Source organism: Octopus sinensis, linkage group LG3, assembly GCF_006345805.1.
Source record: "Octopus sinensis linkage group LG3, ASM634580v1, whole genome shotgun sequence".
Taxonomy (NCBI): Eukaryota; Metazoa; Mollusca; class Cephalopoda; order Octopoda; family Octopodidae; genus Octopus; species Octopus sinensis.
In genome coordinates this window covers 101,525,585-101,551,643 of record NC_042999.1, presented here as the reverse complement: position 1 = coordinate 101,551,643, position 26,059 = coordinate 101,525,585, and the positions used below count along the sequence as shown (strand labels likewise).

The following is a 26,059-nucleotide window of genomic DNA, read 5'->3' as shown; positions in this document are numbered from 1 at the left end:
TTCTAGAAGTTATGAGGAAACGAAACCAGGGGTAAGGAGGGATACACTTTCGTAGGTATGGAAACTGTCTCTTTTTTTTTATATCGGAAAATAAAAATTTATATAATATTGAACTATATGTGTGTATCTGTCTACCTTGTACTTCTTTCAGAAAGTATTTCTTGACATTCTTTTGAGAACAAGAAACTATAGCAACATCTTACTTGCAAAACATTAAAAAATATATCTTTGCATAAAAATTTCAATACAAAATTCTTCGTCGACCATCAAACAATAAAAATGATTGTTGGATGACAAAGTGAAACTGAGTTCTAATCTGCAAGATCACTGCAATATGTAAAACTTTAGAACTTAAAATCGTGTTCTACTGCATATACGTAAAGCGTATGCTCAACTCTAGATTTCAAACAGTTAGCTCTCAGTCATATGCTGGATCAAAGAAAAGATACAAAGACACTCATGACAACCTTGAAAAATGTAGCTTAGAGCAGTGTATTTGGTGACATCTTATTCGGGATCGCTGACTGTGGCGCAGTGCTGTGCACTCTGGAGTACAGCACTTTGAATCTAATATGAGAAGTTAATGAGATGTGGGTTGAGCGGGAAGCAAGAGTCCCACCAGGTCTTGGCTTCACTATTATGTGCCTCCATTGTAATTGCGGATTTTATGCCTAAATTTACTAATAAGCCGCCTCAGGAACTATAAGGTGTAGAGCTGATAACCTGGTCATTTTCAGAAGCGTGAAGGACGAATCTAATGTAAAGCGTAGACGCGAGCACAGCATCAACGACAATGTTGGAACAGATCAACAGTTGTCGAGCAGACGAAGCAAAGGTCACGGCATTGTTTTGATTCCAATTTGAAACCTATTCAATTCACTTACTATAGAATATAAATGTAGCATAGTATATGAATAAATAAAATACGTAAAATCGTATCATTTGTACGTAGTATCGCCCTGATATTAGGCAAAAAAGTGTCCTTCAGTAGTTTAGTTATGAGGATCAACCTGTAGCGTACACTTGAGTAAAACTCCTCTCCTCTCTATTATATATACATACGAACGTAGTAGATAACAGCTAGCCTTTGGCCGTATTTTGGACCCTGTTGTATCCACTACACTGATGGGTTGGTATTGGCGCAATTTGTCTCTTGCTCTATCGCGCACCAATATGCAACCCAACTAATCGCAGACTTCAGATAAGGTTACGTGTGATAGCCTGTTTTCTACCTCAGCTGAGCCTACAACTCCTTATAAAAAAACCTAACTTTTCCTCGTCTTGATGTCTTTGGTTCATAACTCTGCTAAACACAGAGTTAAAGATTTTTGCCAAGGTGCTAGCCAAAAGAGTGAGGATTGTCGTGGGCGACCTGGTGGGAGAGACACAGACACGTGCCATCCCAGGAAGGACGATACATGACATCCTTCAACTCATTCGCTATACCATAGAGTGGGTTGGTAAAGTTCCTGGCAAAGGTGGGGCACTGGTGAATTTAGACCAGTCTAAGGCATTCGATAGGGTTGTAACAGGATGAAAGGTCTGTAACACTGGACGAGTGCAGCTCTCATCCTTTACACTAAAATATTAATTGAAGAAAAGAGTCAAGACTTCCGAATAACTTCTACAGCATAAATATTTTATTTCTGGATTCGCAATATATACATTCTTCTTCTGGGCGAATCGGCAGCCTAGGAGTTCGTCGCAGTAGTCAAATGGACTGATCCAAATCCTTTCTATTCAAGCATAGCATAGCAACTCCACAAGGTGCGGCTTGAAAGAGCTGCAGAAACACGTCCGTCCTGTTCGGCTGTCAGCATTCGAGAGAACAATACGCGGGAAACTTTGCTACTGCTAGTTTTCTGCGCACGCGCATGAGGGAACTTCCGGCAGGCCTCTCGGAAGAATCCAACTCTGTGCATGCGTGCTGAAGATTTCTAAAATGGCGTCACTACAGGGTTGACCATTGGTATCTGGCGGGGGTCCTCCGGGCAGTGGGATTGGGCCCGACTATCCGAGGCTGGATCGAAGCTATGTATTGTAAAATCGAATCTGTCATCCGAGTGAATGGGTCCTTCGCGATCGAGCGTTCGGTTCGCCAGGGCTGCCCCCTGTCCCCGCTGCTGTATGTTTTGGCTCTTGAGTCACTGCTGCAGAGGTTGGGGACTATGGGGGTAGACCCGCGTGATCTGTGTTACGGTAGAAGTGCGACGATATATGCAGATGATGTTACCATCACCATGTCTGATAAAGGACAGCTACCTCGTGTAGAAGACGCCATCAAAGGATACAAAGCGGTGGAGGGGCAAAAATTAACCAGGAGAAATCAGTCGGCTTGCAACTCTGCACCTGGCGTGGCAAGTCGACGCAACCCAACAGCGTCGTCGGAGGCTGGACGGAGGGCCCGGTTAAATTGATCGAAATCTGGTTTGGACCAGATTTCCAGCAGGAGAAAAACTGGAGCGAAGTGGCGAGCAAGATGACGGCCATAACCCAAACTTGGTCTGGGAGGACGTTATCTTTGTTCGGAAGAGCCGAGGTTGCATAGGTGTTTATAGCATCGGTGATAACCTAACCGCCTAACCTAGGATGGGAAAATGGCAGAGGGAATGCAGAGAAATACTCACTCTGTTCTCTCGGGCGAGCAATACCGGCAGCGAAGTTACCATCGCAGATTTTTATAGAGGGTTGTCCCGGGGAAGTCTCTGGGCTTCGATGAGGAACAACTGACCACCCTGTTCGGAAGGACATTCGGGCCGAGGTATCTGGATAACTTCCAGAAATCCTTGGCTTGGTTGTGCTCCCGATCGGCCTGACCGGTTCGAGAGACGTTGTCTAGAAACGGTTTTGACACCTCCCCCACTTGTCCGAGGTCAGTGAATCTGTCGCGTCAGTGAATCTGTCGCGCACGCCTTACACTGTAAGGAGTTGAGGGAGTTGATAACTTATGTCGAACAACTGATGTCGGATGCAGAGAGAGAGTACGGGTCTCGACTGGGTCCATGATTAAGATCGTACCGTCTTCTTCATTCAACAAGGAAAAGAAGGCATCGTTTTTCTGCGTAGTAACCATTTTGAAAGAAACGTTATGGACGACATGAGCGAAAGGGATTGGGACTGGTCACTTCATCTCCGGACACGGGCTGGTAAGCTATTTCAGCTTCCACCTGTCGAGAAAGATCCGCCTGGAGAAAAGGTGCCTGTCGCAAAGTACGTTCGGAAAAAGGTGGATGTCTGTAGTAAGGAAGCTGAGGATGAATGGGACCATGCTCACTCATACTCGCATGAAACACATACATGCGCACCCACACATACGCCTATAGATGCACACATATATATATATGCAACCATGCATGTACACGCATACATATCCACACGCGCGCGTACACACACACACACACACACACACACACACGTGCACATACCCATACGCGCACAGTTATATCCAAATACACGTCTAAAATATGCACATGCCATATGCTCACTCATACTCGCGTGGAACACATGCATGTACATCCACATATATATACAACCATGTGAGTGTGAGTGAGCGTATGTATATAGGCAAATGTACATGGATGTGCGTGCGCGCATGTGTATATATGTACATGTGCGCATACGCGATTGCTATGAGCATTTTTCCTTATTTAACGGTCATTCTAATAGCTCTTTTGCCTTAATAACGGTCAATTACATAGTAATTTCCCTTTGTTTAACGGTCATTTTCATAGCATATTTTGATTGTCTCGATAACTGAAAAGATGCTGGAGCAGGTTTCCGCCCCGACATCCAAAACTCGGAGTTTTATTATGGCAACCGAATAATTGTCACATATTATATTTACATAATACTGAGGTCTCTTTCATTCTTTTGTTGTCTTACTATATATATATATATATATATATATATATATATATATATATATATATATATATATATTGCAAAAAATAAGGTACTCAGAAATCTGGATGGTTGTACATTTACAGATTTTTATTGATATGTCACATGTTTTTATAAATCATATATCAGCGCTTGTATCTACTCTAGTAGATTCTTCAGATTTGAATTTTTTGAAGGGAATCGTCTCTTTTTATAGTATTATTGAGTGTGTAGAGGCGGAGAGAGATATAGGATAGTAAAAGTGTGTGAGGAATGGGGAGTGAGAGAGAGAGAAAGAGAGAGAGAGAGAAAGAGAGAGAGAGAGAGAAAGAGAGAGAGAGAGTGTGTGTGTGCCTGTGTATCTGAAAGAGGTGTCAATGGAAAAGAGAAGGAAAGAAAGAAGAAAAAAATCGTATTTACATCTATACAACTGGCCAGTTCTTTCAATAGAAAGTGATGAGTTGATTCTTGGCCTTTAAAAATGGCACAACCAGGTGTCTACTCTAAGCGGGCTGTCTTGTTTTGATAAAAGTTATTTTTCAAAAAATTGTCTGGATTTATTATCATCGTCATCATCATTGTCCAGTGAGAGTTTGTTTTTACTGTGTTATTCTCCTTGTCCTGTCTTTTACTGTTTTTATTTGTATTGTTTGTACTGTCTTGTTTTGTTTTTACTGTCCTGTTCTTGTTACCACTTTTACCCCTCCGCAAAAAATCCCAAATTTTATTTAATTTGCTTTGCGGGAAGGTTTGTTTCAATGGAGTTGCGTCTTGTCGTTACCTTCGAAACGCGGAGTAGACGAAACAGGGACAATTCCTTGTGTTGTATGTCTTGTACTCTGTTTTGCCGTTGTTTGAAAAAAAGTTCGTTTCCATGTTTTTGTTGTTATGTTTTCGTTTCTCATTGTGTTCAACGTTTTTTTATGTCCTGTACCCATATATGCATGTATATATACATATAGATGTAGGTATGTACATATATGTATGTATATATGCATATATTTATACATTATTTATGTTATATATATATATATATATATATATATATATATATATATATATATATATATATATATACATATAGATATAGATAGATAGATAGATTACCATGTGTGTATAAACACTTACGTGCGCACACACCCACACATCAGTGTAAGACAGAAAGCGGGTGGCTCAAAATAATTTTCTAGCTCTGCCATTACGTCAGTAACTCGAGTTGATTAGTCAAGAAATACAGGTTGTTCATTAATACTCCTCGAAAATATTATTTTTGATCTATAATATTTCACAATGTCGAACATGGAAAGTATCCTTTTCTTAAAGATTATGTTAACAGACATTCCGACATGTCTGTGTTTGGGGTCTTACTCTGCGTATACAAGCACCTGATAGTTGTAAACATGTAACGTCTCAGCAGTATTTGTTTACTCCTTCTAATCAAGTAAGTTAAATAATTAATATCTTTAATTAGTATAATTTTAAATAAAGATTTATTGTTACTTCTAGCTTGAAATTTGTCACTGTTAATTTATTATTGTTGTTATTGTTTTTAATGCTTACATTATCTTAATCGCATCGAGTTCACTTTTCGTTGATGTTTCGTATTTATGGAAGAACGTCAACATTAAATAATTATAGAAGTAAATAATTATATAATTTTCCTTCAAATGATAGAGCTACTAAATTTTTAACTTTATTTGAATCGAAGAAATTGCGAAAACATCTCCTATTTCTTTCGTTTTGCCTCTTCTCTCTTTCTCTCTATTTCCATTTTTTCTTCTTTGACAAGATTTCGCACCGAACAAACTTTTTCCCCATAGTTTTAATTGGGACTCAATTTTTTATTTTCCAAGGATGACGAAATACGAATATTCTCTCTGGGAAAATTGCCATTTCACTATTTGTATTATTAAGGTGTGGCAATTGAATATGTTACTCATGACCAGTTATCTAAGTTTTTAATTTTTGTTTTGACAAAGTGAGGGGAATCGGCTGATTCAGTTTTTGCCTTTCATCATTCCGAGGTCGTTTATATAAATGCCAGTTCTATCTATACTACTCTAACTTAGTAAACTAACTAAGTAAAACTAAAATCATTGTTAGTTCGGGTAGTGTTCTACGAGTTGTTGTTTAGCCTCACGATAGTTCTGATTGGGCAGACATATGATCAAAAGTGTTCTAGTATCTGACCCTCTCATCTTTTATTCAAGCATAATATGCATAGAACTATAATATGTAATATGCTTTTTCTTTTATGAGACAGTAAGTTGTAGTTTGGGGAAAATTTGGCTGCTATTTCTACCAGACTGAAAAATCACAGCGAATTGTGTCTTAAGGCTCCCTTGAAATGGAAATGAATATCCATATTTTTTGCACTTAATATTAACAGGATGAGTTTCTAGTTTTAAATACATATAGTCAAATGAAATTAAATAGTTCGTGATCATTTTGTTAATTATAACGGTACGCAGTGTGAAATAAAATACTTAAAAATCGTGCAGCTGTGAAGCCCGAAATGTCAAATGTCACTTCTTCACTTGGCATTAGAACTTATACAAATTCATGAACTTCTGTTTATACTTTAGGAGTATAAAATTAGATTTCAGATTAATTGTAACTTACTAAATCGTTGAACTTTTAATGCTGTTTAAGAATTTTAATAAGATTGCCGAGAGAATCTTGTTACGGAATAATACTTCGAATATATAATATTTATATAATATAATACTTCGAATATACAATATGTTAAAGTGTTGTTTGTCTTTATTACTTTATTCTGATTAAATTGATAACATTCATTTAATAAGACCACTATTGTATTTATATCTAAATTAAGTTATTCCTTGTGTGTTTATTTTACTCGATTGAAAACGTAACAGGAAAGACAAAAATAAATAAATAAAAAGCAAAATCAATTTGAGAGGTGGCATGTAGACCTCAGAGCTTTGAAAATCATCAAAGTTAAGGATTATAATAAAATGACAAACAAATACCTGTCATATGTTGACTTATTACAAAGATTGATTTTAATGACGTCATAATGTATTTTGTAAATAAATACATTTTTTCGTCAAAAAATTGGAAGTAGAAATAGTCTACTTCAAAAAGATAGACTTAAGTGGTGAGTTTTAAAAATCGCTTAAATCTATACGAGAACTGCTGTTTCTATAGTCATACTTGAGTGGTTTTACACCGTTTGCCACTTTCTACAAAGACGAGTCCAAGATTCCCAAAGTTCTTTGGTTTTATATCTCCTATGACATGTATCTGTGTAAATACGTGCCAACAATAAATTTTTGGACAACATAGTCTAACTGAAACTTTGTTGGTGCATATGCAAGATAGCTAGAGTATAAATTTGGAATTAAAACCCAAATTCGAGTCTATGCTGGCTAAAACCATTCAGTAAAGTTCAATAATAATTTTAATAATGGCATTAATGTTAATATCCTATCACTAGCATTGTATTATAAATGTGACCAAAAAAAATGTCAAATGGCTCAGTTCATTTAGTTGTAAATAAGTACTATTTACAGGGTGTCCCAAAAGTCACTGATGGGTTTCAATTTTTAATAACTTCCTTAACTTTACAAATAAATGCATGAAATTTTGATACAATATAAAGGACATAATGGAAATTAATATGCACAAGCCAAATTTTACAACACCACTACATCACATATGAAAAATGACATTGCTTAAATGGCAGCCATTTTCGATTTCGCATGCCCATGCTCTTTCCAAAACTTGCACCATAACATCCTCAAGTGTTTCAGACCCCACTTCTCTAATTTCTCTATTGATGCTCTCCTTCAGTTGCACCAGGGTCTTCGGTTTGTTGACGTAAACCCTCTCTTTCAGGTATCTCCAGAAGAAAAAAATCCAGGCTAGCCAAGTCTGGGGAATGTGAAGGCCATTCAAAGTAGACCTCAGACATGGTTCCAGCAAGATGGGGCAACTGTTCATACCACAGGAGAAACAATGCAGTTGCTATGGCAGTGCTTTGGAGAGAGAATAATCACCCGCTACGGCAATGTCAACTGGCCTTCACATTCCCCTGACTTGACTAGCCTGGATTTTTTCTTATGGAGATATCTGAAAGAGAGTGTTTATGCCAACAAACCGGAGACCCTGGTGCAACTGAAGGAAAACATCAATAGAGAAATTAGAGAAGTGGGGTCTGAAACTCTTGAGGGTGTTACAGTGCAAGTTTTGGAAAGAGCATGGGCATGCGAAATCGAAAATGGCTGCCATTTAAGCAATGTCATTTGTCATATGTGATATAGTGGTGTTGCAAAATTTGGCTTGTGCATATTAATTTCCAATTATGCCCTTTATATTGTATCAAAATTTCATGCATTTATTTGTAAAGTTAAGGAAGTTATTAAAAATTGAAACCCACCAGTTACTTTTGGGACACCCTGTAGTAGAAGCAACTAGCCAAGATAAGTGGTGGCAGCATTGTAAAATTGACTAGTGATTCGATGGCTTATAGTGCACAACACCTTCTGTGGATGTAGCTAAAAATAAACAGTTGTAGCCCACTGGTCATACTTAACATTCATTAGTCACTAGAGCTGATCACTTTTTGATAGATACTTCTGATCATTAATGATCAAGCAATTGACTTGATTTTCAATCAACAGGCATCAACTAAGAAAGGAATGCTAGATAGATAACTCTTTTAATCTCTGTTAGAATCGAATTGGTTCTTCATCCTTTATTATAACATATGTACTGTTGACATTCTCAGATAAGTAATATGTCTGAACATTGTCCAAAATATTGTTATTGCTAAGCTACATATTAGCCCTGATTGAACAGGCTTATGACAAAAAGTCTTCACAAGTAAAGCGGACTAGTGATAACCAACTGTAATAGCTTCAACCTGACTAGAGACACAATAAGCCTGAAATATCTTTTGTTTCAGTCATAATGTATCTAAGAATACATTATCCAATGTGTCAGTAGAATGCCATTTGAGGGCCGTTTTGACATTATTTCTAGCAAGTCAAGTGGCTATGTTGAGACCACTCACTGGGTTGTGCCTAGAATTTTGATTTTTTTTCAGGTCGCATTGAGGTATTCATAGAATACTGTAACATAAGTCAAAATGAATAGAATATAAACAGCAGAAACATGTAATAAGATGAATTCTGAATTTCTACACCCACTAATCATTTATTCAATGAATACGTTTATGATTTCCAAACTTCAGTAATGTAGATAGTGAAGATGATACTGAATTCAGACTGAATAATATCAATCAAGACAATATCAAAATCAATATTGATATCATTTGATTAAGCATAAGACTAATATGTTCTTTTGCTCTAGATCAACACTAATAGTTCAGACCCATGATCAAAGGCATTCCAATTGTGATCATACCATCTTTTTTACACATAGTATATCTGGGACCACATTACCTAATGTATTCTACCTTTTTGAATACTGTAGGGTGTGATTTGATGGAGATTTGATTGCTATTTTTAGCAAGTCAAGCAATCACATAAGAGGTCTCTCAGTTCAACAAGATTAATTTTGTTGAGAGAGATCATATGGTTGGTAGTTTCCATTTACTTTTTGTTGTGACACAAACCTTTGGTGATATGCTGTGCTTGAGAAGACTTGTGAAGCCAAGTGAAATCATAGTTGTAGCCGATGCTGGTGTCATGTAACTGACATCTGTGCCGGTGGCACGTAAAAAGCACCCATTACACTCTTGGAGTGGTTGGCATTAGGAAGGGCATTCAACCATAGAAACCATGCCAAATCAGATTGGAACCTGGTGCCGCTCTCCAGCTCATCAGTTTCAATCAAACCATCTAACCCGTGCCAGTATGGAAAGTAGATGCTAAATGACGATGGAGATGATGATTAAATTAGGAAAGGGCTTGGTTTTTAAACCCTGATAACATTGAGCAGAAAGAAAAAGTAACAGTGCCATTTGATACAATATTTCAATTTTTTAATGTTGATTGATTGATTGATTCATTTGCTTGCCATACACAATATGCATGAAAAAAAAAAAAAAAAGAAGACATTCTGCTTCATTACTCCTTAACCTTTTGAAAGAGCATTTGTTTAACCTGAAATTTGCTGCCAAGAATTTGGAGAGGTCAGCAAAGAAAAGTGAAAAATCCGAAAAAGAAGAAAAACTAAAGTTAAAAAAAGTAAGTAAGAAATGGTATTAAGTTTATTTGTCAGTGAAAGCCTCTGACTTTTATCTGATGCAGTATTGTTACAGAATTGTACATATTTCCTCATTGATAAGTTTGTCTTTTGGTGAATTTTATTTACCTTCAAAATCTGAACATGAAATATTGGCGTTATTGTTGTAGGTTATCTCTGTCCAGCTTTACTTGTGAAGATCTATGATAAAGAGCTATTTTATTAAATGAAGTAATTTGATATTTTCAGCTGTAACCCTCTTGAACTCATTTTGGACATGTCTTCATACAGTTTAGAAATTAAAGTATGTGGTCCTTATTTAAAAAACAAGGAATTTGTGAATAGATATCCAGCTGCTACATTGAGCAGCTGAAGACTGTACAATAGCTCTCTCTCGCTGATTCAGGTAGACCCAATGAGTCATCCGACCTGTTAGAAATAGTGGCTAAGTCTCCTTTAAATAACACTACTATCTTAATTAAAATGATATAAACAATGAGGTCGTAGATATAGAAGTTGGGATGGTCACAGTTGGAATACCTTTCATTATAGATCTGCTTGATCGGAGATGGGGATATTTAACAAATAATTGTTAAATAACAATTATTTGGAAGAAAATTTGCTTGGCCATAGGCACAATTTAGTACTGGTGATGGGATCTAAGACTACTGTTTCTGGGTAAATTCCCCTGACTATTGAAGGCTGAAGTGTTAAGGGCTAATAGTCTGAGAGTAATTATATGGTTTTATTAACCACACTGTCTTAGCCTCTAGTATCTCAAATAACTTTCTAGATAGTAAGGATGTAATTTCTGTTACATATTTGTTCATGTATGACTGTGCATATAGTTAAGTATTTGCATTACTTGCAACTGAACATCATTACACTATAGTTAAACACCAAGTCATTATACACTCTTTGGGCTTTGGAGGCATTTGTGTTTCACATTTTTTTTACTTCACCACCAAATGCTTAGTAAGTTTGAATACTTAAAACATTAATTACATCTTTCCTCTTCTTTATCAATTAACACTTGGTGTTGTGATATCTATCTTGATGATATATAGAATTTTTTTTTCATAACCATAACTCTTGATTCTTTTATGAGTTTCAGTCATTAGACTGGATTGATTTTAGAGCTTTTCTCTTAGGGTTTTAGTTAATCGCCTCAATCTTAGTACATATTTCAGTCTGGAATTTATTTTGCAATCCCAATTTAATTGGAATTGCAAAATAAATTGCAAAATTAACTTTATATCAAGTTATAAAGTATGGCCACAGCTCGTGAGCTGAAACTAGATAAAATAAAATAAAATAAAATAAAATAACTCTTGATATAAAGGGTCGCAACTCCTATAGTTGTTTTGCTCTGTCAACCCAGATTATACCTTATATTAAAGGTGTTCTAACTGTGACTGTCTCAACTTTGTATTTAGGAGTAACATTCTCTGATGTGTTCTTCCTTTTTATCTCAAAGATGGTTGGGTGTAATTTTCGAAAATGTGGCCACTTTTTGTAGCAAGTTGAATGATCATGTAAAGGCTTCTTCATTGGCTTGGGTTTATCTGACGTCAGTTAGGGTGGTTGACTGTAGTTGAAAATAGTCACATCATTAATAACTGCATAAAACCATTAAAATAGTATCCAGAAGTAAGATTGGCTCATTTTTACTTGCCAGCTGATTGTGGTGGCGAAGTCAGATCTCAGGATTCTGGACCCATGGCTGAGATGATAAAAGTTCAGGAGAGGAAGGAGAGATAATAAACTGTATGGCAGGCCCATTCATATCATGTCTGCATTGTAAAATGGAAGTTTACATGATGATGATGTATTGCAGATCAATTTAGTAGGATGTTATTACAGGATTTCATTAACAATAGGTGATAGGTCAATGTTTAGGTGGATAAGGTACTGTCAACTGTATTTGAACTTTATAGTCTGGTATTGCTTTTGTATTGTTTAGAGCAGTGCTTTTTGAAGCACATTGTAGGTTCTAAAAAAAATCACTGGCACACACAGACTGGAGATCAAATAAAAATTATTGTAAAGTTAAACAAAATTTTTTTATTGTTAGAATTTACACAACATATAGAAAACTATTATCTGCTTTGCTTTATTAATCATCTTGTGTGTAAAAATATTGTGAATAATTTTGTAACATTTTCTGAAATGCCCAGTCATTAATATGGATTTAATAAAGACTTAATTCATGTTTTTAAAAAACTCTGTAGCAACTAGATGTTCCATGTGGCACACCATTTGAGAACCATTGATCCAAAGAGCAAATCATTTTGTAATTCTTCTCAATGGGTAGCAGAACAGATAAGAACAAAGAGCTAACCACTTGAGTGTGATATATTAACCATCTTGCTATCATATTTCTATTGAAATACACTGTTTTTGTTTTAATTAATTTTGAAAATAATGTAGAATTTTTGCTAAATAATTGAACCTATTAAGCTGATATATGGGACATAAACTGACATAAAATATTGATGAGAGAATTTAATGTAGATAACTTTAAAACAGGAAGTTTGTATCATTGGAGAAAAAGGTAGTCTCAGATGGGTTAGTATCAAATGGGTTGAATTAAATAGAAACTGGTATATGTTTAATGCTTTATTGTACCAACATTGAATTCTTTCATATACACATAAAATAGAATTTACATTGGATAACTGGAGTAAAATTTTAACCAATACTGTTTTACAGGCTATTCAGAAAGGGAACTCTGAAGGTGCAAAAATTCATGCTGAGAATGCTATCAGAGAGAAAAATCAGGCTTTGAACTACAGAAGAATGAGTGCTCGGATAGATGCAGTTTCAGCTAGAGTACAAACAGCAATAACAACCAAAAGGGTTTGTAGAATTATTTTTTTCTTTTTCTTTCATTTGCTGTATTTTGTTATATTACTACCAGTTATTTTATTGACTTTCATATCTTTGATCAACTTAACATTCTTCAAGGAAATATATTCTTGCAGTCACTATACTTTCAAAGAACATTGGGATCATATTTGAAACAGGCAAAAATAACATGTTGGTGTTGGGGATTGAAAGGACATCAAATTGATAAATGCTACCACCTCAAATAAAAATATACCCCTGTCCAACTTAGGATAGCATAATATAACAGACATTGCATGAATGAATATATATATATACACATATATACATGTTGGTAATATAGACAGGAAAATAGAAGTCTACATGTGTGTATATATCTTTTATTTAGAGGTGCTTCAGCTAGGGTCCTCACAGGCAAGGCATATAGGTACAAAGTCTTCTGGCAAGGTAACATGGATGGTGTAGGGGGTGTAGGCATTCTCCTTGTGGAGAAATGGGTGGATAAGGTCATAGAGGTTGTCAGGATTTGCGATAGAGTGCTTAAGCTCAGGTTAGTCCTACAGAGTGGCACAGCTACGATTATCTCCGCCTATGTCCCACAAGCGGGACTACCAAATGATCAGAAGGACCACTTTTATGATACCCTTCTACAGGCTACCTCAAAGACTAGTGGCAAGGACCTCATCTTTGTGGGTGGAGACTTTAATGGGCATGTTGGGCGGGAATCGGGTATCTTCACTGGGGTACACGGTGGCCATGGTATTGGCACCAGAAATGATGAGGGAACTAGACTACTGGAATTCTGTGATGCATGTAACCTTTTAATCTGCAACACTAACTTCAGGAAGCCTGACTGCCACCTTATAACCTATCAGTCAGGAGACGCTGCTAGCCAAATAGACTTCATCTTCACCAGACAGCGGGATGCAGGTATACATAGCCAAAGATGTAGCAGAAAAGAAGAAGTTTGCCAATGTCCAGCGACGTGAGGACCAAAGAGCTGGGGTATTTCGGATTGCCAGACAGTGTGTGAGAGAAAATAGTGATGTTACAGGAGAGAAATGTGTCTGCATGGATGATGGGGCACTTGCTTTTAATGTTGGTGAAAAGAAAGAGGCTTGGAGAAGCCATTATGAAAGACTGCTGAATGTGGAGAATGAATGGGAGGAGGAGAGCCTGCCAAATGTTGACCCAGTAGAGGGACCAGCTATCCGAATAGACAGCTCCCTTGTAGTTAAGGCAATTAAGGATATGAAACCAGGTAAAGCCCCCGGCCCATCAGGAATCACTGCTGAGATGATTAAAACAGCTGGCTATGTGGGCTATGGCCTAGTCACCCGCATTGTAAACCAGGTAGTTCATAATGGAGTCATACCCAATGACTGGCGTAGCAGCACCATAGTCAACTGCTACAAATGTAAGGGTGATGCTCTAGATAGAAATAACTACAGGGGTATTAAACTGTTGGATCAGGTGATGAAGGTCACAGAGAGGGTCATAACCCATCTCATTAGGGAGAGAATTTGCTTAAATGAGATGCAGTTCGGTTTTGTGCCAGGTAGAAGCACCACTGATGCTATATTCCTGGTCCGACAACTGCAGGAGAAGTACCTAGCTAAAGATAAACCCCTCTACATAGCTTTTGTGGACTTGGAGAAAGCCTTCGACAGGGTCCCCCAATCCCTTATCTGGTGGTCAATGTGGAAACTGGAGATTGACAAATGGCTAATAAGGGCTGTACAGGCCCTATACAGAGAGGCTGTCAGCAAGGTTAGGATTGGCAACGAATATAGTGAAGAATTCCGGGTAGAAGTAGGTGTACACCAAGGCTCAGCCCTCAGTCCCCTTTTATTCATCATAGTCCTCCAGGCAATAACAGAGGAATTCAAAACAGGATGCCCCTGGGAGCTCCTCTATGCTGATGACCTGGCTCTCATAGCAGAATCACTACCGGAACTAGAAAAGAAATTTCGGGTGTGGAAGCAAGGGCTAGAATCAAAGGGCCTTAGAGTAAATGTAGCAAAGACCAAAGTTATAGTAAGCAGAAAGGCGTACTCACCACACACCCCCTCGGGCAGGTGGCCCTGCTCGATCTGTAGGAAAGGTGTAGGTGGAAAATCCATAAGATGCACCCAGTGTAAGCTATGGACTCATAAGAGGTGCAGCAACATCAAAGGGAAATTAACTGATAAGATAGCTTTCATGTGCGGCAGATGCACAGGGACAATAGACACCACAGATACTCAGAAAACAGATTCCATCACACTCCAGGGGAAGAAACTAGAAGTAGTTGATAGTTTCCGCTACCTGGGTGACCAAGTTAGTAGTGGAGGTGGATGCTTAGAGAGTGTCACCACTAGAATACGAATAGCCTGGGCAAAGTTCAGAAAGCTCCTACCCCTACTGGCGACAAAGGGTCTCTCGCTCAAAGTGAAAGGTAGATTGTATGACGCATGTGTGCAAACTGCCATGCTTCATGGTAGTGAAACATGGGCTGTGACTGCAGAGGACATGCGTAGACTTGAAAGGAATGAAGCTAGCATGATCCACTGGATGTGTAATGTCAGTGTGCATGCACGACAGAGTGTAAGCACCCTGAGAGAAATGCTGGAGATAAGAAGCATCAGATGTGGTGTGCAAGAGCGACACTTGCGATGGTATGGTCATGTACTGCAGATGGATGAGGAGAGATGTGTGAAGAAGTGCCACTCCCAAACAGTTGAAGGTATCAGGGGGAGAAGTAGACCCAGGAAGACATGGGATGAGGTAGTCAAGCATGACCTCAGAGCGTTGGGCCTCACTGAGGCGATGGCGAAGGACCGAGATCTCTGGAGATATGCTGTGACTGCAAAGACCCGGGATGCTTCCTGCACCAGTTCCGCATAGCCCCTGCCCATTCAAAGTACCTTGGATTTCAGAACATCCCGCTGTGCTTGAGGAGACCTGTTGAGTCAAGTACATGAGCATCGAAATAAATATCAAAACCTTGAGAGTGAATTTGGTCATCAGAAATTGAAAGAAGCCCATTGTATATATATGGCTGCAGCTTCAAGGTTGAAACATATAAAAGAATACACACACACACATATATATATATATATATATATATATATATATATATATGTATGTGTGTGTGTGTTTGGGTTTCTTTGTCTTGACATGGCATGATAGTTCTAAAATGATTGCCACTGTCATACAACCAGTGTCATTCATTTCTGATATTCTGTGAGAACATGTCTAGGCATTGGGGAAATATTACCTTACTTGGAAACAAGTAAGGGTTGGTGACAGGAAAATCCAACTCAACAAATTCTGTTTGACCCATGTAAGTATGGAAAAGTGGATGTTAAATTGATGATGGTCGTGATGATGATATATGATGAACTTTTTGCACTGTTTCCATCTACCAAATTCCATCTCAAAACATTGGACAGCCAAGGCAAACACTTGAAAAGAGTTACAAAGATTTTTGGCTAGTATAATTTGCATTTGTACAAAAAGTGAACTAAGAGAAATAACTCAAGTTGGCCAACAGCATGGACTTAGATAATACAAGTAGGTGGTGATTCTTAAATGTTTTTTGCATATATCATTGAATACCTGACCATCTACCTGAATTATCTGTTACAGTGTTGGCTGCTGCTGTATCTAAACATCTTGAACCTCATCTAAAAAGAGTTTATTTCATTGACTTACAGAAATCCCCTATACAATAACATGTTACAACCTCAACAGCACAATATTTCCACTCTTAGCTATTTTAATTGCTACAATAGTGGATTTTGCCCCTCTGAATGTATTAACTATGTTCTCTTCCCACCCACCGTCAACTTAGCTGTCTATATTTCTCCTGTCAATCTTACTCTGTCTTACACCAGGACCCTGGATCTGCACTAAACACTTCACTCAATCATTTTTTTTTTCTAGAACTGCTGGGATGGCCTGGAAATGTCATGGGCACTGTCTCATCACTAACTAACTAATAAAAAAAAAACTCCCACAAAGTTTCAAGTATTGTGCCTATAGAAAGGATTATTTTACACTTTCCCATTCATGCCACCTTACTGCTACCTGAAATTACTGATTTCTAGCATAGGCAGAGGACTACAGATTTGTAGTGGAGAGGAGTGTTATCAAATGAATTGACTGCTGTGCATCACACAGTACATTTTCCTACCAGTAAGCAAGTCTTAATCTGCCAGAAATTGCAGCCAAAGTTACCTCAAATTACACTGTACTATAAAAATTGTAGGACACATTGGATAATGAAGTCTTAGATACAATAATACATGTGAAAATGGAGTTATTAGTCAAAACCAAAACATCTTTGATAATCTTTTGCTTAACTACAAAAGCTGGCAATTATTTATATACCCCAGAGGGATAAAAGGCAAATTCAACTTCAACAAGTTTTGAGCACAGAATATGTAGATGCATAACTGAACACTACCTTCTCTTCCATTTAAAAATATAACATTATCCTTCTTACAATTGTAACCTAGTATTGATTGATTTGCATCATTCCTTAATTACTCACTGTATTATGGAATATCATATTTCTGTGTTGTTTAGATATTAGATATTAGAAGCATCAATGTTAATTTTTATTCCATCTTTGGAAATCTCTAAATTAGAGATAACTGATGAGGTTCTTTCACATGTCATCCAGTCTGTATAAATGTAATGAATTTATTATATTTAAAAATAAATATATAACAGTTCCTGCTATGTGCTTTATTTTTCTACCACATTCAAATGTGAAATTGCCATCAACTTATATTGTTGTTTTCTTTTTTCCTTCCAGGTCACTCAGTCTATGGGAGGTGTTGTAAAATCTATGGAATCAGCTATGAAATCTATGAACTTGGAGAAGGTAATTTATTATTTACAGAGTTTTGTGTGTTTGAAAATTGGATAGTTATGCAAAAAATGTTTTTGAATCTCAGTACCAATATGGAAGCTATATTTATAAGGAAGGAGTTCATCTGATGAATGCATATGCAAAATAAATTTAACAGGGAATCCGTTGTTGCACACGACCATTACAGAGCAAATGTAAAGTTTGGTAGATTTTAGAGTAAAAACATACATTAGGTTAACCGAGAATCTCTTTAAAGTATGTTATACATGGCACACACATTCATTAGATATTCCTAAGAATACCTAAGAAGAGAAAACAGATTCATGATAAAGGAAGGATTAGTCTTGCAAAAATAAAATCATACAGTGACCTTGGTAGCCATTTTCAACTATGTCTTTATGCTAAAGAGCACAAACTTAAAGCCTTGCGTTTCTTTGTATGGAAATATGACATGAAGGTTTCTTCTCTTCTGTTCAAGATTTTGCTAGAGATAAAATTTGTATATGTTGCAAGATTTAATTAATTGTGTATGTGTATTTTGTGAGTGTATAGTGTGTATGAATGTATGTGTTTATGTGTGTGTAGATAAAATTTGATTATTTTTTTTGTTTGCTTACTCTCACAGGTTGCAACATTAATGGATCGATTTGAGAAAGAATTTGAAAACCTTGATGTACAGTCTCAAGTAATGGAAGGTACAATGAGCAACACATCAACTTTAACAGCACCACAAAATGAAGTCGATCAACTAATGATGCAGGTTGCAGATGAAGCTGGGTAAATATATAATCTTTCAGATTATTTAACATTAAATTCATGCTATTATAAAAACATCACACTTACTTTCAAACCACATATATACTTATATATATATTTATGAAATGAGGAAAATGTGAACTCCATAAGCTGCAGTGTAGGCAGTCTATTTAGGAAAGCAATAATCATCATTGTTTTACATTTGCTTTCTTAGCTGGTATGGGTTGGATGTTTTGAGAAGATCCCAGTTAGAGGATCACATCTTGCTTCAGTGTCACAGTTTTGGCATGATTTCTATAGCTGGATGCTCTTCCTAAGCCAACCACTTTACAGAATGCACAGGGTGCTTTTTTCATGGCACCAGCACTAATGAGATTACCTTGAAACCAACTTGCAAGACTGAAGTGTCCCCTTGAATGAGAAAGAGGATATGAAAGTGGGTGGATGCTTTAAGCAAGGCATTGAGATTTTAAAATATTATGAGGAATTAGAAAAGGTTTGTATGGGGGTAGCTGGAAGAGGTCTTGAGAGAGTATCATGTTACTTGTTGCTGTTCTTTGACAGTTCTTCTGCAAGGTTCAGCCTTCACTTCACTCTCTGTCCTCAGTTTTCCTCTGATTCCTTTCATTTGGATCACTTGGCATATCTTCTCTCACCTGTCATACTTCATAGCCATCACATGTCCATACCATTATAATCTCTTTTCTTGTACATTGCTGTTGATTCCTCTTAAGCCATGTTTTTCTCTCAGCTCAGTTGTGTTCCATTGTTCATGCATATTCACATTGCATATTGAGTGTGCTTACCTCATTTCTTTTTATCTTTGGAACATTCCCCATGTTCAAGACTTGTGTTTTGCTGTCATTCACTATCACTCTTAATGTATAAACTTCATACAATCTGCTCTTCACTGAATGAGAGAATCTCTTTGCTGCCAGAAGTAGTAGCTCCTTGAACTTTTTCTACCTTAACTTGTAGCTAAGAGTTTTGTGCATTCATCCTTCTGGATCACTGTACTCATTGGTTCTTTGAGGAGTGATGGATAATGAGTAAATGATTTAAATGGCACTTTCAGTTAGTCAAGTGTGTCTATGATATATATGCCATTTAAAGCCTTCAAGTTCATGAGGAGGAATTTTTGTATTTGTTGCCAATTTGAATCTATTTTTCTGTTTAGGGTTGGAGCAGGGATGGTGAAAGATGTAATGTTTCTTTGTAAGACATAGGTGACAGTAATTTGTTACATTTCTAAATGCTTGTGTGTTTTGTTTAGTGCAAGATGTTATTATTTGTTGATTTCTTGAAAGTGTGTTTACATTTATGTAAAAAGAAAGTATGATAAAATATTTTTAGAGAAAGAATTTGCACCACAGATAAAGTTGGAAAGCATTTAAATGTGCTAAATATTTCTTTTTGTTACAGATTGGAATTAAATATGAATCTTCCCTCTGCCCGAGACTCTGCTCTCAGTTCTGCCACAGCTGCCACAAATTCAACACAGGAACAGGTTTGTAAAAGACATTTCAGCTCATCCATTTTTTATTTTGTCATTCTTTTTCACCTTATTGTTCCCCATGCTATTTCTCCCTGTTTCTTCTCATTGGGTACCTTTGAAGTAGATAGTGGAGTCACCAGCCAAGGACTTCAAGCAGTCTCTAGAATTTGCTAAGCCTATTGTATCTTGCTATAAATAAATTTAGCAAAGCTACTTGCATGAAATTTTATCAACTATTTACAGCTGAAATCATAGCTCAGAGGATGAAATGCAAACTCTGGAAGGCAATTCTTATAAATGTCTAGTCATCATGAAAGATTATCAATGAGTGTGAAGTCTGACATCTCTAGAAATATAAAGATTTTAGCCACATGTTTTTTTAATGAAATATATGACATTGTTGGTATATTTTCTTAATATATGAAAAACTAAACAGCAGATCAAAATAGTATTACAACACACTCCAATGACAATCTTTACATGATTGTTCAACCTGCTAGAAATAACAGCCAAATTCCCTTGCTATCATACATTCTTAGAAAAGAGGGAGATACTGGGAAATATCGTGGATGCACTGTGCCATGAGAAAATGGGTTGATTATGGTTGACATGCCTTTGATCATAAGTTTATCCAATCATACCTGGTCTGGAGCTAAACTGCAACTCTTACAACCTATGCTTACTGTTTTTCTCCTTTCTAAAGTGTACATAACACTCATATATATGAAACTGGTTGCAACAAACACTCCTTTTATATACCTGAATATATTTAGATTAGTCTTGATTAGTATAATTTTCTCAACTGTTCACCACATCGTTTCTACTTCTATAATAAAATAAAGAAAAAAATCAGCCCAGAAACTTGGCATCAATTTTCTTTCTGTGCTATGTAAGAAATTTGTAAATAATGTTAGACTACTTTACACAGACTGTCTGCTTTAGTTGCTAATAAAACAGACAGCCATTGAGAAAGCCTCCATGTAGGTGCTTTACTATTAGAAACAGCAGTCAGCATATGATATTGTCTTTAAAAAAGGAAGGACACACTGGACAATGTTGTCTTAGCTGTGCACAGACAGGACAATAAGTTTTGGAACACCTTTCGTCATAAGTCTGCTCAGTCATGACTGACCTGGGGCTAAACAGCAAGAAAAATATATGATAATAATGAACTACTTGTAGCAGGTGAAGTGACTGCATAGAGGACCTCTTATCAGCTAATTCTACCGGAAAAGATAAAATGATTACCAGTTATATATTGGGGTCAATGTAGTCAGCTCTGCTCTTTTTCTGTTTGATATAGTAATTATTTTTAGTTGAAATGTGGTAAAGATAGTTATTTTAAAAGTAATGGTCACTGATTACAAATGTGTGAATTGCTAGAGCAAATGTATAAAATGTAAGGTTAAACCCTGACATAGGCTTAAAGAAACTGAGAAGCCATAAGGGGGTTATGTTTTTAGTTACATACATAAAATTACATAATGAATAATGTTCTTCTTTTCTACTTTTCACAGGATGAACTTAGCCAACGGTTAGCTCGATTGCGACAAATGTGAAATGGACTTGTCTCCCTATATTACGCCACATTCATTATCAATTTTAGCTAGTGATATTAATTACTTTTGAACAATCTGATCAATCTCTTTTGCTCTCTTTGTTTATTTTGTAAAATTTTATAAATCTTCATAAATATGACTGAATCATTGTACACAGACACACACACACACAATAAATAACCGTAAAAGAAATTATGAATAACTTGTTACTAGTTTAATTATATTTTTAATTCAATATTTAAATCAGGAATTCAGCATGTATCCATGATAAATAAAGTTGAAATTTGATTAAATATAATCAAAATTATATTATGAACATATTTATCTTTATTGGTTATTTTGGCCTTTTTAATACTCTGTAATCATGCTTCACATCTTGTAAAAACAAGTGCAGTAAGTTGACAAAATTGATAGAACAATGAACAATATGCCTTGTGATGTTTAGTTACATCTCTTTAAATTCTGAGTTCAAAGCCTACCAAGGTCAACTTTGCTTTCCATCCTTCTGGATTCAAGAAAATAAGTACGAGTCAAGTTTAGGATTTGACTGGTACTTATTTTCTTCACCCCAGAAGAATTGATTTAAAAGGTTGAACTCCTTCCTCCAAAATTTGTGGCCTTTTGCCTTTGTTAGAAATCGTTATTGTTAAAGACAGATTTCCCATGACAATTATCCTACCTTCTTTCATATAATTTGCACACTCCCTTTGCCTGTCATCTTCACCCTTCTTTTAAAGTGACAAGATTAGTCTCTTTGGCATCTTTTAATGGTTTGGTCAATAGCAATGAGCAGTGCCCTTAACCTACATAAACCATTTGTAGCTGATGAGATTAATACTATTTGTCCAGATTGGGCATCTGTACCTCAAAGATCTGCAGGAACCATGTGTGAAGAGAGAGTTCCAGAGAGTTGATGCTCATTGAACCATTATAGAAATTTGGATAATTTCTAGTATGGTTCTAAAACTGACTCGAAATTATTCAACTCCTTCACCAGATTAAGGCTGCATGAACTTTCTCTTTTTCTTAAAACTTGAAAAACGAAAAAGAAAAAACTATTGAACCATTGTAGAAATTTTGATAATTTCTTGTATGGTTCAATGAAATTATCCTGGTTATTAATTTGGATAACTATTAATTACAAATAGTTACAAATTACTAATCTGGATAATTTCTGGTTCATTTTCATTTTTGAGCTTTAATATGGTGGTGAGCTGACAAAATCATCAGAGCATTGAAAAAATACTTTGTGTTTTTGTCCCACTTCTTTATGTTCTGAGTTTAAATCCCACTGGAGCCAACTTTGCTCTTCATCCTTTCATAAAAGAAAATAAAGTACTAGTCAAGTGTTGGGGTTGATGGTATCAATTGACTTCTTCTCTCTGAATATTGTTGGCCTTGTACCTAAATAAGAAAATTATTGTTACTTGGTATTGTCAGTTTTATATCTTAAATGTGCAAAACTCATAGACATAATAAATTAGATTAACAACTAGTGTATCACAAATTCATATCTGCGATAAACATTTTGATATTTCTAGGTGTTCAGTTGGTTAGATATAAATAATGTATCTTCTGAGAGTGATAGTCTGATTGTGTACCCAGGGGATATTTTGATTTCTCATCTACTTGGCGCTGCTGAATCTAAAGTTAGGAAATCATGTATTTTATGTAAACATTGTTTGCCTCTGTTATCTAATTAGTAGATTGTGTCTAAATGTTTCAATAAATTTCCAGTAAAAAAATAGATTTTGGAGGTGTTTAATAAAATATCTGCAACTTTATACATTGATACATATTAATCCTGGAGTTAGCCATCTGAAATCTCATCTAGTGAGATTTTTATTGAAATTTTAATTTAAATATGAACGAATTGATTAAGATGGTTTATCACTAAAAGGGGGGGAAAAAAAATACAAAACATGGTTTTTTCATGTTTTCTGCTTTAATCTGGTGAACGATTTGGGCAATTTCTAGTAAGTTTTAGTTTTTGAAATTAAATGCTTAGCTCATTTTCTATGTATGCTCATATATGCATACACACACACACAATGTATAGTGTGTGTGTGCATATGTGTTAAAGTTTAAATTTAAAATCTAATTTAAGAATACTAATGGAATATTTACTTATGGGATGACTCAGTATGTGAATAGATTGAAATTTATTGTCAAATTTGAGTTGATTTGAATTTCAGGTTTCATTTATCAACTTATTCAACCAATCTGGTTGAATAAGCCAATAGGTGAAATTTGGAAGCTCCTGTTAACACGTGTGCATGTATTTATATATAATTCTATGGATTTTTTAACGATGTGAACTGATTAACAAAGTAAATATAATAGTTTTTTCATAATTCACATAATTTCCACATAATTCAACCAAAATTCCTTAAAGGCTATGTTATAGCATGAACGTATTTCAATGAATGAAACCAGGACAAAGGAAAAAGAATTGAAATTTTCTGGAATTCTTACCAGTAGGAGACAACTATTTCAATATTGTTGATGCCTTCATTGTTGCTATTTTCCATTGCCAAGAGTTTGATGACTATAAAAAAAAGGTCTACTTGAAATTTTTCTAACATTTTCATTTTGTTAAAAGAATAATACAAAGGAGAACAACATCTAAGTCCTACATCATGGTTCCATTTCTAATTGTTATATCATGTTTTATATTTATGTATCTATTTTCTTTTTGCTTACATTAAAATTGCTTTGAAAATTGAAATACACGTTGATTTCAAGAAACTCAATAGTTACAAATAGCCCAAAATTATCTTTAAAAAAAGTTTTGGTGCATTATAGTTGTAATATTTTCGTTAAAAAAAAGGCCCTTATATGTATGTGTATTTGTTTTATATTTTATGTGACTGAAATATTAAGATTAACCAATGCTCAAATTTGTAAAGAACACTAAGTTAAAATGAAAGGGAAGTGCTTTAAAATTGTAAAAAGCTACTCTGTCTCAGCCCACAGCTCATGATGCCGAATTTTAACTGGGCTTGCAATATGCTTAAATAACCGAGTATACAAGTCTCTCACATGAATGCAATGCTAGACTGTTACAGCCCTGTAATGGGGTTGGTATTCAATTTTAAATGAGTCGACTGAAACAATGTGAAATTAAGTGCTTTGCTCAAGGACACAACCTGCCACCAAGGTTGAGAATCAAATATGATCAGCAGCTCAATGCCTAATCACTAGGCCACACTTTCACTTATAAAGATCTTGGGAGCCAGGCTTCAATAAAATAAATATCAGTAATGTACTGGAGTAAGTTCTAACATATTTCTTCCCTACAAATGTATGACCCTGTTCCTGATTTAGGAATCAACAAAAGTTGAGTGTTGTGGAGTGGTGACTGTAGGATCTCCGACTGAAAAACCCACTGCTTATTCAGTATATTTACTTTACGAAGCTGATTGTTTGCTATTTCCCTGACTATGATGGATATAAGTCATTCAAAAATACAAATGTTCAGCATTTGGTTTTACATCTCATTTATGCATATGTGAGGTATATATGCATGAATAACCTAAATAAGTTTGCTATGCAAACAGCTCCCAACTCTGCAACACCTTTGGCCAATGTTTTCTACTATAGCTCTGAGCTAACTAATGTCTTAAGAGTCAATTTGGTAGGTAGGAACTGTTGCAGATGTCTATCATATACATGTACATGTGTGTGTGTTTATATCTATGGCTCACTACTTGACAACTGACTTTTCACACACACACATACATAGAGATAGACTTAGAGTAATTAAGAAGCTGGTTACCCATGGCTAAATGATATGTAAGTGAAGGCAATGCATTGGAGATTGGTAAATCACTGCTCTGAAAAAAAAAAAGTCAAACAGTATCATGTTTGCAGAGACTGGAATAGACCCTTGAGGAGAAGGAATTTCTGCTGTGGTATCTCGAAGATGGATGACTTCAGGCCATGGATAAAAACAATCCACACAGGTCAAAAGGTATGTAATTTTGAAATGGTGGAAGTGGTCCGATGATATCAATATGCATGTGTTGGAAACGTGCATCTGGTATTGAGAAAATTCCCAGAGGTGATTTGACAAGACGATGAAGTTTCGTTTTCTGACAAGGGACGCAACTCTTGGCTGATTCTCTGGTATATTTATTGATACCAGTAACATACAAATCGGGCAGCGATCAACTTCAGAGTGGAATTTACTCTAGGATGTGATAAATTGTGAAGAGCAGAAAAAACCCAAATACCTATACTTCTTTGGAATATAGAAGCATTCGTGCTCCGTAGAAATGTCACACCAAATATTACCAGGAGAATAGGGTAGAAGAAGAATTATCCGAGCTAAATATCCGTGGTGTATTGTGATACAAAATCAAGATGCCAAATTTCCCTTGGTGAGTGACGATCGGGATTGGAACGCAGAGCATATGTTAGAGGCTTATGATAGAAAACACACAACCCTCCAGCATGCGCCGGAAGTATTTAATACTAAGGTACGCT

The 26,059-nt window shown here is 36.0% G+C and overlaps 1 protein-coding gene across 1 annotated transcript; it reads left to right on the top strand.

Annotated features, from left to right (window-relative positions):
* Nucleotides 1-5,027: 5,027 nt before the first annotated feature.
* Nucleotides 5,028-23,473, top strand: LOC115209322 (charged multivesicular body protein 1b-2). The gene is made up of 7 exons (XM_029777666.2): nucleotides 5,028-5,185; nucleotides 9,958-10,055; nucleotides 12,766-12,912; nucleotides 17,705-17,773; nucleotides 18,387-18,538; nucleotides 19,940-20,024; nucleotides 21,530-23,473. Exons 1-7 carry the CDS (start codon nucleotides 5,170-5,172, stop codon nucleotides 21,569-21,571), a joined length of 609 nt encoding a protein of 202 aa, XP_029633526.1. The 5' UTR covers nucleotides 5,028-5,169; the 3' UTR covers nucleotides 21,572-23,473.
* The last annotated feature ends 2,586 nt before the right edge of the window (nucleotides 23,474-26,059 follow it).

Excerpts from the sequence above, each read along its gene's own strand:
- LOC115209322 (XM_029777666.2), top strand. Across the intron at positions 12,913-17,704 it reads CAGCAATAACAACCAAAAGG|GTCACTCAGTCTATGGGAGG; the intron begins GTTTGTAGAATT and ends TTTTCCTTCCAG. Across the intron at positions 20,025-21,529 it reads CAAATTCAACACAGGAACAG|GATGAACTTAGCCAACGGTT; the intron begins GTTTGTAAAAGA and ends TACTTTTCACAG.